This window comes from Aethalodelphis obliquidens, unplaced genomic scaffold (genome assembly GCF_003676395.1).
Source record: "Aethalodelphis obliquidens isolate GAN/ISIS:26980383/991018 unplaced genomic scaffold, ASM367639v1 scaffold46, whole genome shotgun sequence".
In the NCBI taxonomy this organism is placed as follows: domain Eukaryota; kingdom Metazoa; phylum Chordata; class Mammalia; order Artiodactyla; family Delphinidae; genus Aethalodelphis; species Aethalodelphis obliquidens.
This window is the reverse complement of record NW_020837990.1, coordinates 945,560-960,607: the sequence shown is the minus strand read 5'-3', so window position 1 is coordinate 960,607 and position 15,048 is coordinate 945,560. Positions and strand designations below refer to the sequence as shown.

The window sequence follows — 15,048 nt, the reverse complement described above, 5'->3', positions numbered from 1 at the left end:
TTTGGTAGAACAGTGCCTTCAGTCTAGAGTCAGAGATGCTGGCTTTTCAGCAATCATAGGACTTAAGCCCAATTACCAATTTGTTGGATTCAATTTCATATGCAAAGCAAACCTAGTTGTTGGCATAAATACATAAAGTGCTATATCCTACTTCATCTTTTATTTTCAATACATATGCCCACAAGCATATATACAATTTTTCACAGATACATAACTGTGATAACATGCGTGTGTTTCGTGGGTGTGTATAATCCCTTGTTATTTATTCTTTTCCTTCTTCTTTGGCTACCTTGGGCCATGCCACACACAGGCCACGTACAGGCACCTAAAACACAGTTTCTTCATGGTCTTCTTTTACATCTGGTGCATTAAAATTCAATTTGTCAAGCTCCATTAACACTGATATGCATGGCCTATCGGGGTGCAGATTATACTCCTTTTTGGAATGGTTTCTGAGGAACCACCACGCGATGCTCTCACCCCAACTACTGCCCTCCAATTTAGCTGGTAATTAACCTCCCCAAAGTAGGATACCTGTTGAGTTAAATCACAGAGCTTCAAGTCCAGGGGAAAACTAAGGTCAATTTCCAGATGCCTAATGACAATTCACATTTCTGTAGCAACTGAGCATTTGAAAACATATTTGCATATGCAGTATCCCATTTTGTGCTTACAACGAACCTTCGGAGTTGATATTTTTATTTCTTATTTTATAGGTAAGGACATGACTTGTCATTCAGTAAAGTAGTATAAGCATACCACACTATACTCCCTGGATTTGGGATAATGTCAGCTTTACATTATCATGTTCTGGTGACTATTTTGGAATTGACTATACGAAAAAAGAGATTAAAATTCTGAAGCGAAATGCATGTCCAAGAAACGGAGATTTTTAACTCTAAATGTATGAAGTTGTAGGCAGTAAAAACTCCAGGCCTTGCCCATTTCCTCTAACCCTGCTGGTGTCTGAAACACTGCCCACCTGGTCTGACTCCTAACAAACATTAGCAGTAGTGAGATGAATAAAACACAAGAAACAGTTAGGTGCGGGGAGATGCTCATACCTGGCCTAACCACAGGACTCCCACTTGGAAGAGAATGGCTGCAGCAAAGCATTCTACAGGGACAGAGTTCATTCTTAGGGAATCAACAGGGCAGCCAGGGCTCCAGCTCCCTCTCTTTCAGGGAGTGCCATAGTGGGGTTCCCAGTCTTGATTGCTCTAACTTTTCTTAATTTTCAACTTCACACTCCCGTATACTACTTTCATCAGAAATTCATCATTTGTGGATCTCTGCAACTGCTCTGTTATTACCCCTAAAATACTGATGAACTTTGTATCAAAGAAGAAGGTCATCTCCTTTGAGGTCGGCTTGTCGCAGCTCCACTTCTTGCTTGTATTTGTCATGGCTGAGGGTTACATGCTGACCCATGACCTCTGTGTCATCATATCTCATCAGCTCCTGCTGGTAGTTGCAGTATTTGTAATGGGGTTAGTTGGTTCAACCATAGACATTGTGCCTTGTATTAAAATTGTCCTTTGTGAGTTATTCATCAGTCATTACCTCTCTCATCCATTACCTTGTATAATATTGATATGACAATTTTCTCTTTGACTTGATTCAACGTTGGAGTCACTAGATTAACAGTCCTTGTTTCCTATGCATTTTCTCTTCAGCATCCTCCACATCAGCTTCATAGAGGGCAAGTCCAAAGCCTTTAGCAGAAGCTATGGGATTTTTCTCTGGGTTTGATGCATTCATGCTTCTTCCTGGTTCTCTCTCAGATTGCTTGCTCTGAGAGAAGCCAGCTGCCATGTAGTGAGAACATGGAGTTCTTCTTGTAGTTGACCTATGGAAAGGGTCACGTGATGAGGAAATGAGGCTGCCTGCCACACGGAGGGCTTCTGCCAGGAGCCGTGTGAGTGAGCCTCTGGGACATGAGTCCTCCAGCACCAACCAAGCCTTCAGATGACTGTAGCCCCAGCCAATCTCTTAACTTTAACCTGATGAGAGACCCTGAGCCAGAGCAACCCAGCTAAGCTGCTACCAAACTCCTGACCTACAGAAACTGGAGGATGATAATGTTTATTGTTTTAAGCTGATAAGCTTTGAAGTAATATGTTACACAGAAATAATTAATGCACATATGAAGAGATATTCAACTCATGAATTATCAAGAGCAATGCAAATTAAAATAACACGGTATCACTTTATACCAACAGCTCTCAAACATTTAATCTCAGGACCCCTTTGCACTCTTAAAAAATATCAGGGCTTCCCTGGTGGTGCAGTGGTTGAGAATCTGCCTGCTAATGCAGGGGACACGGGTTCGAGCCCTGGTCTGGGAGGATCCCACATGCCGCGGAGCAACTAGGCCCGTGAGCCACAACTACTGAGCCTGCGCGTCTGGAGCCTGTGCTCCACAACAAGAGAGGCCGCGACAGTGAGAGGCCCGCACACCGCGATGAAGAGTGGCCCCCGCTTGCCACAACTAGAGAAAACCCTCGCACAGAAACGAAGACCCAACAAAACAAAAATAAATAAATTAATTAATAAACTCCTACCCCCAACATCTTCTTTAAAAAAAAAAAAAATCAAGGACCAAAGAGCTTTTATATATGTGAGATATATCAACTTATATTTACCATATTAGAAATTAAAACTGAAAATCTTTAAAGATTCATTTTAAAATAAGAATAACAAACCTATTACATAACTATTTTTGTGAAAAGTGACTATATTTTCCAAAATAAAACAAAAATTTAGTGAGAAGAGTGACACTGCTTTATAGTTTTGCAAATCTCTTTAATACCTGGCTTAATAAAAAACAGATGAAATCTCATATCTGCCTCTACATTCAACCCATTGAAAAATCACATATCATGTAGCCTCCAGAAAAGTTTACATTCATGCAAGAATGAAAGTTAAAGACCAAATACTGCCAATATTCGTGTGAAAAGAGTTTTGACCTTGCAGGCCTCCTAAAAGGGCTTCAGGGACTCTCAGGGGTTCCTGGACCGCACCGTGAGAAGCCCTGCTTAACATCCAACAGAGTGACAAAAATTTTTAAGTTAGATGGTTCTAACTGTTGGTGAAGATGTGGAAATATAAGAAACTATGCATTACAGCTGTTCTAGGAGCAATATGATATCACCTAAGACAAGTTAAGTATATGTTGCCCTACGATCTAGAAATTCCAGTCTTTGATGTATATCCCAATTGAATTCTGTCATAGAACCACAGGGGGAAATGTGCATTACTGTGGTATAAGGAGTACAGGCAAAATGAATACTCGTCAACAGGCAAGCAAGTAGATAAAATGCAATGTTTTGCAGCAGTGGAAACAATATATTATCTGTGTACATAGCCACATTGATGGACTTTTAGGGGTACAGAGACAAGTTTTTTTTTAAAGTAAGAAACCATAAAATATAAAACATAAAATCACTTACGTGTATTAAAATTATAACGCACAGACTTTCAGGCAAAGTTCAGTATGTTATAACAGGCAACTGTTCCTGTAGCCATAGCAGAAAAGGCTGTCTTAATTACAAAAACTATGTTTTGTGGATATCAGGAAGTTGTGGAAGAAATGAAGACAAGATGAATTAAAATTCCACAGGAGATAGAACCATTTTGAGGTAACAAGACAATCTTCAGGAAGTTTTCCCCTGGAGGAAGTTCCTGCCTCTGGGTGCCAACCCCCCTTTGTTCTCGCTCCAGGCAGAGGGCTTTTGCCAGGGAAAAATGAACCATCAAAGCTCTTAGTGGTAGTTACAAAGTGAAGTGACAAAAGGAAATTTGAGAGACTTCAAATGCATGCCCAGTCTTCCCCACAGGACATTTCCTGAGCACTGGGGCTGTGTGGACTAAACTAAAAGCCTCTAAAATGCAAAGTGAAATCTACACTCTGTGCTAATTATGAAACAAATACACTACAAAGGGAAGGGTCCTGCATTAAAGTCACTGATCAGACTCACTGAGGCAGTCTCTCCTTCAAAGCATTTGCCAGGTTGAGAAGCTAAATGCAGCAGGAGGCTAATGAGCTACACTGAAATCCTCTGAAGAGGAAAATAGACCCTCTCACAGTTTTTCAGAGCTTAAGAGACAAAGACCCAACAGGCTCAATCAAAATCCTGGAAAGATCAGGCTCTAGCAATAGGAAAAACTAAATGTACACTGACTCTTACTAAAACTCCAGCGCAGACCTACGTCAGCTCAGACCCTGATTGGATTCAGTGGTCAGTTCCTCACCCTACATGACTAATAGAAGAAAGGCGAACCGTCTTTGGTAAAAGACAGGATCATCCAGAGCATCTCTGGTTCCTGTGGTCCTTTATCCACGGTGTTCAGCATACAATGCAAGTTCCAAACAGTAATTTTTGCAAAAAGTAGACAATAGGAGCAGATCTACAGATTGCCCCAATCCTGGAGTTAGCAATAAGGATTTAAAAATAACCGTGATTAATATGATGAAAAAAATAGAAGACGGATATTTTAGATGAAAGTATGGAGATTTCATCAGAAAACTAGGATCTCTAAAAAAGAATAAAATGGAATTTTCTGGAGTGAAGACGTCCTAGTCCTGATGAGGTGTGTATTACACAGGTGTATGCATTTGTCAAAATCTGTGTATGCATACTTAAGCTTTGTGCATTTCATTGTACATAAATTTTACCTTAAAAAAAACAAACTGTAAACAAATATTGAAGTATAGTTAGTGATGTGCGTGCTGAAGTATTTAGGAAGAAGTATATCAATATTTACAATGTACTATGAAGTATATCCAAAAAAAAATTGGATGGTTTATGTGTGGATAGAGGGGTGGATAGAAAAATAGATACATAACAAAGCAAGCCAAGTAGAATGTCATAGAATTAACTGTTACAGAGGTTCACTGTAACATTCTTTCAACTTTGCTGTAGTTTAAAGTTTTTTTTCATAATAAGATAGTAATACAATATGATGAGAGAATATTATGAATAATGGTATGCAAATAAATTTGACAATTTGGATGAAAATGGACAATTTCCTCAAAAATTGTGGTTTAAAATATTCCACAAATTCTTTGACACTCCCTTTAAAATGTGGAGCCCAATTCCCATCCCCTTGAATATAGGCTGGATTTCGTGACTTCCTTCTATTGAATAGGAAAAAAATAGAAGTAGCAGTTGAAACTTCAGAGGTTAGGTCATTAAAGCACAGCGGCTCCCGCTTTGCTCGGATCACCCGGTGAGAGGTGGGGAGGTAGGGAGAGACCCACCTGCTGAGGAACTGAGGCCTCCTGCCAACACCCAACAAGGAACTGAGACTCCCAGAAGATATAAATAAAACATATATCTGGTGATGGTCTCATATGCAGAATATAAAAATAAATTCTGCAAATCATTATTCAAAAGATATACAACCCAAGAGGAAAGCAGGCAAAAGACTTAAACATACACTTCACAAAAGAAGATTTCCAGATGGTCAAAGTGGCCAACTGCATTCATGATCAGAGAAAACCCCAATCCAATGTCGTTATACACCTTCCAAAATGGCCAGATTGGTTTTAATTGCAAAAACATAAGGAAGTGGAGAAAATAGGACTCTCACAAACTGTTGATAAAAATGCAAATAAATATAACCACTTGGAAAACGAATAAAGATGAACATATGCAAAGCATTATGACCCAGAAATTCCAGTACACCAGTTTTCATGGGTATATAACCAACAGAAATGCATACATATTTTCACCATAAGACACAAGTTAGAATGTTCACAGGAGAATTATTTTATAATAGCCAGAAACTAGAACTCAAATGTCCATCAGTTGGTGAATGGACAAACAAGTTGTTGTATTTCTGTGCAATAAAAAGGAATGGAAGTCTGACACACACAGCAACATGGATGAATCTCAGAAATATGTTGAGCAGAGAATCCAGTCACAAAAAAATATGTACATATGATTCCACTTATATAGAGCACAAAAACAGGAAATAAAACGGATTCTCAGAGATATAACGTAGAGCAATAGAAGGCAAACACAAAAGAGTATATACATACGATTCCATTTCTATAAAGCATAAGGAAGGCAAAATTTATCTATGCTGTTAGAAGTTAGGATGATGATTATCCTTTGGGAAATGATGGTTATTAGAAAGGAGCACGAAGGTGGCTTCTGGGGTGTAAACTAAACTTCTGTTTCTTGATCAGATGAAAATTTATGGAACACGTGTGTATTAATGTATGTATATTATACATCATTAAAATGTAAATTATTTTTAAAAGGCAAAAGAAAATACATGCATATGAACCAATAATATTTGGCAAAATACTTTTGGCAAAAACACATATAATAAAAAGATACAGAAAGGGGAGTGTGGAGAGGCTGATGGGGAATAGAAATAAAGGATCCCTTTTCCCGCTGCCAGTCTTGGATCACTGCAATTAGTGCACACAGGACAACTCTGATTCAGAGTTGGCCTCTAGCCCGGGGATGGGGAGATAGGCAGTGCCAGACCACATACCATATATCTAAAAAATTAGAAGTTATAAATCAAGGAAGCAAACTGTTAAATAAAATATGCTCTATATCTGCCTACCTTGACACATATAGACACACACACACACACACACACACACACACACACACACACACACACACACACACACACACACACACACACACACACACACCCCTTCATAATGATCAGGAATGCCAGGTTCCAATTTAGAATATTCGAACTGCCCAGATCCCTTCTTCCCAACCCAGCTAAGTCCCACATTGCAAGAAGTCTCACAGTTTCATGTGTGGACACCCAGGACTTCTAAATTCCATCCAAACCCCAACAATGAGCCATTCCTAAGGCCCAAGGGTGCGCACCAGCAGCATGATCTGCTGATGGGAGAATGTACCTGAGGAAAAGGCCTGCACAGGCCCTGGAAGCAGGCTGGGGCCATCTGGGCAGGGAATTACAGCATCCCTGGTGCTGGAAGAGTGGTCTAGGCGCATGGGCTCTGAATGAGCACATCCCCTTGGCCCCATGCACTCCTTGCCTTGTGGGAAGGCCACAGGCAGAGGGGCCCAGTGTGAAAGCCAAGGTCAGGGCCTCTCTTGCCAAGTCTAAGGGCAGTCCTAGAGAGAAGATTACCATATGCCCCAGTGTTTGCTTTTCCACCGACCAAGCCCACCAAATTAAAGTAAGAGCTGACATTTACCCTACACTTTCCAGTTTACAGTACATCTTCCCATACAATGCTCTTCATCAATCTTCACAGTTTTGTACAATCAATATAATACCATTTGACAGATGAGAATACAGAGCCCAAAGTGACTCCCTGCAGTCACGCGATAAAACACAAGTACTGCCAGGTCTCCAGTGGGAGACTTTTCCCTCCAGATTTCAAAAGTCATGTTCTTTCTACTACTCAACACTGCCACCCATTCCTCAGCTTTCTAGAGAACTGACGGGAGCTTAAAAAAAAAAAGAAATTTAGTAAATATATGGAAATTGTAAATACACGGTTGAAACATTTTAGAAAAAGACCAGAGGCGGGGAAGGGAATGTAACACCAAACACAGATCAGTGTCTGGGAGAGAGCCTGGGCCCAAAGCAAAAATCATCACTGGGACAAAGAAGACTCTGTAGGAGCAGCAACCCTATCTGAGTCTTGGGGGCTCCGTTCCCACCCCAAACCACAAAATGAGGGCCTTCAACACATTTAAGCAATCTCCACCCAAATTCCACACCAATTACATGGGGGACCTGCTCCACAGCCCTCCTCCTCTCCACCACCCCACCAAAAATACTTTATTAATGAGAGGGCAGCATAAAGCCACGGGACTGCATCTGCTCGGGGAGAATCCAGAGGACAGCCTGGCACCAGCCCCAGCTGACACCCGACCCTCCTCCAGCGAGGACCCACTAGGCTATGCCTCCCTCTAATTACCAGGTGCCTGGCTCAGGGCCTGGCCAGTTATTTAGAGAACCAGCGCCCACGCCTCGCACAGATATCCGTGAGGCCAGGGCTGCAGGCACCGTCTGCTGAAAGCCTGCTGCCTGAAGCTGCTACCTCCTGACTCCACTCTCCTGGGACCCCTCCTGCTACCCCCGTGCCCAAGCTCGGGGCATCATGTCGCTTGCACACACAGCTGCAGAGTACATGCTCTCAGATGCCCTGCTGCCCGACCGCAGGGGCCCCCACCTCAAAGGACTGCGCCTGGAACTGCCCCTGGACCGCATGGTCAAGTTCATAGCCGTGGGCTTCCCCTTGTTGCTGATGTCACTGGCATTTGCCCAGGAGTTCTCCTCTGGTAAGTGGCTTCCAAGACCCAGTGGGCCCTGAAATGAGTCAGCCCCCACTGTCTAGATCACATGACTCGGGCCCGGCATCACCCAAAAGGCAGACTATGCATCCGTTTGGGGCACCAGCAAAGCAGAGGTGTTAAAAAACTTTGAAAGTCATTTCTAAAATTTTCCAGTAAAAAATATTTGTCTTAATTTCAGTATTCGCATGTTCTGTGTCATTGCAGTGACTAAACTTTTATTTTGATTTTCATGTGGATGATAGAGATTAGGATCCTATAATCTCTCCAGGATTTATGACCTCTAAAGGTCTTAATTAGCCAAGCTTCAGATAAATCTCCTATCTTCTTGGAGTCTTCTTGCTACTCCCCACCTCCAGGATTATTGACTTGAGAACCTGTTAAGTGCCTGACAGAGTCTGGCGCATCACAGGTGCTGAATAAATGCACTCCTTCCTCTCCAAGAGCTCCAGCCCCACGCACGAGCACTAACAAACACGTATACCCAGTGTTCTAGGTGCTAGATTAACACAGCGAATCTGCCACCTCTATTAAAGGCAACGTGGACTTTCCCGAGAACTGGGATTGCTGGCTTTCTTTCCTGGCTGTGTGCTGAGCTCACCACCTCGCCCAGGGAGGTGTGTCAGCCTCCCACTGCCTCTTCATTCACCCACAGTGCAGACCCAGAAACCTAGGGCCTGGGAAGAAGACAGGGCCTGCCAGATTCAGAAATGGCCAGAAAGCTCTTAGCTGATTGTCCCCTGGATCCCCATTCTTCCACCCCAACTCAGGGCTGCCTCAAAGCTGTGTTTCTGTTCCAGGGTCTCCCATCAGCTGCTTCTGTCCCAGTAACTTCAGCATCCGGCAGGCTGCCTACGTGGACAGTTCCTGTTGGGACTCACTGGTTCACCACAAACAGGATGAGTCTGGCCAGCACAGGACGAAATCCCTCTGGCCTCACAAGGTAAAGTGGCAGGGGCTCCGTCAAGCCTGCCTCACGGCTGGGTGGCCGGGGGGCAGAACTGCATCCATAGGTTCTCTCCTGCCCGCCTCTGCTTTTGTATTTTGCTCATTGACTTTCGCGTCTCAGGCATTCTTCAAATATCTGGTCATATTTGCTCACCCACTTTTATCTGATTGGAAGTTTTGTGCCTAGGGCTGAGGCTGTCAGTTCAAAGTAATCCCTTTGGGCCATTTCATTGGGGAAAACCCCAGATATCAGTATCTGCAATCTGATATTCTGGGCTGGTCAGTTTTCCCAAGAAGAATCATTCAATCCCTAATTTGGGTGGAGGGGGCAGCATGCAGTTGGTATCAAGCTCGTCTGCCAACCCTCTGGGAACTCAGCCGTGGGTGTTAGCATTCACTACTTATTCAGCTCACCCCCGTTCTCAGTATGTTCCCCTGCCCTCAATGGACCCAAGTGCAGAATCCGTCGGGTTTAACGTTTCCAAAGAATAAACCACAAGGGCGGTCGGCTGAGTGCACCATGTTTCAGAAAGGATCTGCGGATCTGTTTTCTCAATATTCCTGTTTCCAGCCCCACCTGCGCCCCCATTTTCAGACACACCCGGCATCTCCCATCCCTGAGTCTTCCTGGTTCTGTGGTGAAAACAGCCTGGCTGTACCCACCTCAACTTCTCATCCTCTCTGCGGGCTGGTACCTTCTTTCATGCAGCTGCTTCCCAGGTTTCAACACTTTGTTACTCTTGTCTCCTCTTCTATTTTCTTTGTCCTTATAGGATTATGTCTTTTGGGTCCCTTTATTGTCATTCTAGTGGGGTTTCATGAGGGAGCAGAAGTAATATGTATGTCCAAGGCACAGTTTTAATCAGAGGTCACTCATAATGTTTTCTAGTTCTGACAGTTTACAGGGCCTCAAAATGCCACAGTTCTAGGACCCAGACAAAACCAGAGACTTAATGGAAAGAGTTCATGAGGTGTCTGTCCCTGGAAGTGTTCAAGCAGGATCTAGATGGTAACAAGTTCAGAGTACTGCAGAGGGGATTCATATGTCAGAAAAGAGTCAAATTGTCGATCATCAGATGGCCTGAGTGCTCGTTAAGCCCAGATTCTCTGGCTGCACCTTAAGCCTCCTGAAACAGAAGCTCTAGGGTGAAAAGTTCATTTTCAAGAAACGTCATTTCTTAGACAGGAGTGAAAAGGTTCTCATTTGCTCTCGTGGTCTAATATACCTTTCCTAGCCTGTCTCTCTTGTTTAGTTCAGAAACACACACATGCGCACACATACACACACACACACACACACACACACACAAATCAAATAGCCTCCCTCTCTCTTTTTCTTCAAACTCTCCTCTAAAATAAAAAGCATCTATGGTTCAGGAGAAGCTATAGGCCAGTATTTCTTAAGGGAATAAGCTCCAAAATCGGACTGCCAAAAAAAAAAAAAAAAAAAATCGGACTGCCTGGTTCCAAATCTGCTCATTCACCTGCTAGACATGTAACCCTGTATCGGGCACTTAACATTTTCATGCTTCAGTTTTTTGGTCTATAAAATAGAGCTACTGATAGTACCTGACGAAGAATGAATAATGCATGTTCAGTACCCAGCAAAAATGTCACTTAACTGAGCCTCTACGAGTAGGGTTTTTACTGTGGGCAAAACAGTGTGTCCAACCTGTTGGGTGTGGTGAGTATGATAAGAAACATAAGGAAAAGTCCTTTATCTAAGGTAGCAAATAGTGTAGTGGAGGACACCAGCTTTATGAATACCCAATGTCAGTTTACAAATACAGACCAGAAACAGCCCCCAAGGATTCCAAGACAGTACCTGATGGCGTAGTTTGGTCTTACCAAGAATCCAAAGATGAGAAAAGGCCATTGCCCATGAGAGAAGGCAGGGCAGGCTACGTGGAGGAAATGGGACCTGACCTCCTCTCTGGAGGGTTGCAGTAAAGGTCAGCCATGCCGGGGCCCCTGGCAGGACTTGGAAAGCTATGGACTCTGGATGTCTGGCGCAGTCAGAGAAAGAAAAGTGGAAGATTGAGAATGAAGATGCTGTCCCCTAGGATGCCATGACCACCATTGGCCATGATCTCTGGTTAGCTACCCAGGCTAACATGCATGGAGAATGGGGACAGGAAGCTAGTGCTCCCTCTTGCTCTCTTTCTTTCCCTTCCTTCCTTCCTTCCCGTCTCTGTCTGTCTGTCTCTCTCTCTGCCCTCCCCTTCTGAGGCAGGAACTGGGGAAGGAGAGCCCCTCACTCAGCACCCTGTCTGCAAGGTTGCAAGGTCTGGGCGCCCTGGGCCTCCCTCCTCAGCTCGCTCTCACCCTGCAGGCCCTCCCCTACTCCCTGCTGGCCCTGGCCGTGGCCATGTACCTGCCGGTTCTGCTGTGGCAGTATGCAGCCGTGCCGGCCCTCAGCTCAGATCTGCTGTTCATCATCAGCGAGCTGGACAAATCCTACAATCGTGCCATCCGCCTGGTGCAGCACATGCTGAAGATCCGGCAGGAGGGCTCGGACCCGCACGCGTTCTGGGATGAGCTGGAGAAGTGAGTTGTCTCCTCCACTGCTTTCTGAAAGACGCGGTCGAGCCCTAAAATGGGATCTTGCAGAGTAATCTTTAAACTATCCTCTGCACCATCCTTCTCGAGAATTCAACATTCTTAACACGTCACCACATTGACTTTCTATCGTCTCTGTACAGGGAGAGGGAAAGGACTCTGCCTCCAGTTTATAGGTGACTCCACTGAGTCACAAAGGGGTTAGCCTCTGAAAGACCACTTTTTCAGAACCCTGAATAGCTCCTCCCAGGCCTACAGGAAAAACAGCCCAATTCTCCCAGATACTTTTCCTAGGCCCTCCACACACTGTCATCAACCACTTCCTCAGACTTCTGTCAAACAACTAAATGACAGAAGCCTTCCACTCCACCTAGGCAGTCTCCTGCTTTCCTCCTGAACAAGCCGTTCATTCATTTAAGCATTCACCTGTCATTTAGGAGCACCAGACACAGCTCTGGGTGCTGTGGATACGGGTGTGTGTGTGCTGGGGGCGGGGGCTTATATTGTATTGAGGGAAAACAAACAGTGAATTAGCATAACACATAAGAAAGCTATATGGTAGAGGATAAGTGATATAAAGAAAACTAAGACAGGGGAAGGGGCTCAGGAAAGCTGGGAGGTGGAGGGAGGTGCAGTTTTAAATAGGGTGGCCAGGGCAGGCCCCCTCAGAGCACAGCTGAGCTAAGGTTAGAAACCATATTCTTCCTCGGTTTTGTGTACATCTCTATCCTCTGAAAAAAGCTCTTCTCCTGTCTATCTTTCTGAACCCTATCTACCTTTGGAAGGCCAATCTAAGACAATATTCTCCATAGAGGTTTCTGAACACTCCAGCTCACACTGTTTGTCTCTCTCCTAACTTTTACAACTACCATGGTTTGTATCCATCATTTTAGCAACAGAACGAGCATTATTTTAATTTCCTATTTGCATGTTTCATCTGCCCCTTCCCTACAAGCCAGACTGCAAGCTTCTTCAGGGCAGAGACTGGATTACATCTACCTGAACACCACAGCTCTCAACAAACACTTGTTAGCAGATTTATTTCTATAAAATGAATGAACTGGCCTAAAAAAAATCATACACAAAGGAAACAGACCAAGAACCAGAACGTGGTTATTTAGAATCCCAGTCCAGTGCTAAGTTAATAAGTCTTAATGCTTCTTAAGGATCCTACTTCAGCTTAGAGATTTAGTCTGCTTTGCCAGGCAGAAATCCAGAGTGATCATTCATTATTCACTGATCATTCACTGGGTTTACTGCATTGCACTCATGTCTTGGAGAATTAAGATACACTCACACACCTCTCTTTGGGGAAAGGAGGGGTTATGCTCAAAGAAGGCAGATATTCCTGTGAGCCAGTAATGCCGTGTTGCATACACAGATGCTGTTACTTCCCCACATGGCTCTCTCAGGATACAGTTCTAAATGGTCCCTCCTAATCTTGCCTCATTTCTTCCCCTGCCCAGGGCTCGGAAAGAACGATACTTTGAATTCCCCTTGCTAGAGCGGTACCTGGCCTGTAAGCAGCGCTCACACTCACTAGTGGCTGCCTACCTCCTGAGGAACTCCCTCTTGCTCTTCTTCACCTCAGCCACCTACCTATACCTTGGCCACTTCCACCTGGATGTCTTCTTCCAAGAGGAATTCAGCTGTTCCATGAAGACAGGGCTGCTACATGATGAGACCCACATGCCCGATCTGATCACGTGCAGGCTGACCTCTCTGTCTGTTTTCCAGATTGTTAGTCTCTCCAGTGTAGCAATATACACCCTGTTGGTTCCAGTGGTAATATACAACCTCATGCGGCTGTGTCGGTGGGACAAACGGCTCCTATCCATCTATGAGATGCTCCCGGCTTTTGACCTCCTCAGCAGAAAGATGCTGGGATGTCCCATCAATGATCTCAATGTGATCCTTCTTTTCCTCCGAGCCAACGTCTCTGAGCTCATCTCTTTTAGCTGGTTGAGTGTCCTTTGTGCGCTGAAGGACACAACCACCCAGAAGCACAACATTGACACAGTGGTTGATTTCATGACGTTATTGGCTGGCTTAGAACCCTCAAAACCTAAACATCTCACCCACGGGATGTGTGATGAAAATCCGTAATTAAGAAACCATGAAGCAAGAAATTTTATGGAAAGTAAAAATCTCTCCCCTTCTTCACAAGTCTCACGCACTAATATACAAAAACACCCACTTTAGGATTGCTAAACTTGCATTTAGCTGAATCGAACATCCTGTATTATGCTATCCCAAAGGTGAGAAGATATAATCAATACATGGAAACAAATCTGAAAGTTGGAGCTGATGAGTCCAAAAGCTAAAAAAAAATAGATCTAGAGCTTAATATGAAGACAGAAGAAAAACTAAGACTAAAATTAAAATCTAGGGACTTCCCTGGTGGTCCAGTGGTTAAGACTCTGCGCTCCCAATGCAGGCGGCATGGGTTTGATCCCTGGTGGGGGAACTAAGATCCCTCATGCTGCACAGCATGACCAAAAAATAAAAAATTAAAAAAAAAAAGTTACCATTATTTTTAAAAATTCAAAAAAATATTAAAGTCTAGACATTGTACAAAGGGAGAGGTTTCTACAGGCTATTAAATGGAGGTAGTTTCTTCTCACTCTATTTACGCCTTTGTAGGATACACACTCAGTTTAGAGCAAGTGGGGTAATCTGGTAAGAGAATAAAGATATGAAATCCCTGGGAACCCTGTGGTGTGGCCTCAAACCCCAGCTTGTCTTGTGGAAGTCACCAACCTTGCCCAGGTATCCTGTGGCCTGCAAGATGGGCCAAGAGATGCTGATGGCAGGAATTTGCCGTCTGCTCTTGGGGCTTAAGGACAGCATAGAACAAGGCCAGGGCCATGCATCAGCTGTGGGTGGAGCCTTGAGGTGTACAGATACGCTTTTTCATTGTGTAAACCAGGGACTCACTTCACCAAGGGCTGGGATTATGGGCTGCAGACTCTGTAATTCTTGATGGGCCCAGATATGCTTCTAATACCCCAGGGGATGCTCTACCTCCACTTACAGCCAATCACTGATAGCAACCATTTAGAACTAAACAGGATAAATAGTAAAGTGCTGTTGGGCCCCAACTCTCTCTTACTCATCTTAGCTTCTAACTCCCATTGCTATGTTTGGAACCTTGATCTGACTCCAAAGGCCATGCTCGGACCACAATACCTTGCTGTCTCTCATTTGCTATTTGTAGAGCTGCACATCATGT

The 15,048-nt window shown here is 44.0% G+C and overlaps 1 protein-coding gene across 1 annotated transcript; it reads left to right on the top strand.

Annotated features, from left to right (window-relative positions):
* The first annotated feature begins 8,116 nt into the window (after positions 1-8,116).
* Positions 8,117-14,174, top strand: PANX3 (pannexin 3). The gene is made up of 4 exons (XM_027081854.1): positions 8,117-8,297; positions 9,110-9,252; positions 11,590-11,804; positions 13,283-14,174. Exons 1-4 carry the CDS (start codon positions 8,117-8,119, stop codon positions 13,920-13,922), a joined length of 1,179 nt encoding a protein of 392 aa, XP_026937655.1. The 3' UTR covers positions 13,923-14,174.
* Positions 14,175-15,048: the final 874 nt, after the last annotated feature.

Excerpts from the sequence above, each read along its gene's own strand:
- PANX3 (XM_027081854.1), top strand. The coding sequence starts at position 8,117 with ATGTCGCTTGCACACACAGCTGCAGAGTACATGCTCTCAGATGCCCTG. Across the intron at positions 8,298-9,109 it reads TGCCCAGGAGTTCTCCTCTG|GGTCTCCCATCAGCTGCTTC; the intron begins GTAAGTGGCTTC and ends TTTCTGTTCCAG. Across the intron at positions 9,253-11,589 it reads AATCCCTCTGGCCTCACAAG|GCCCTCCCCTACTCCCTGCT; the intron begins GTAAAGTGGCAG and ends CTCACCCTGCAG.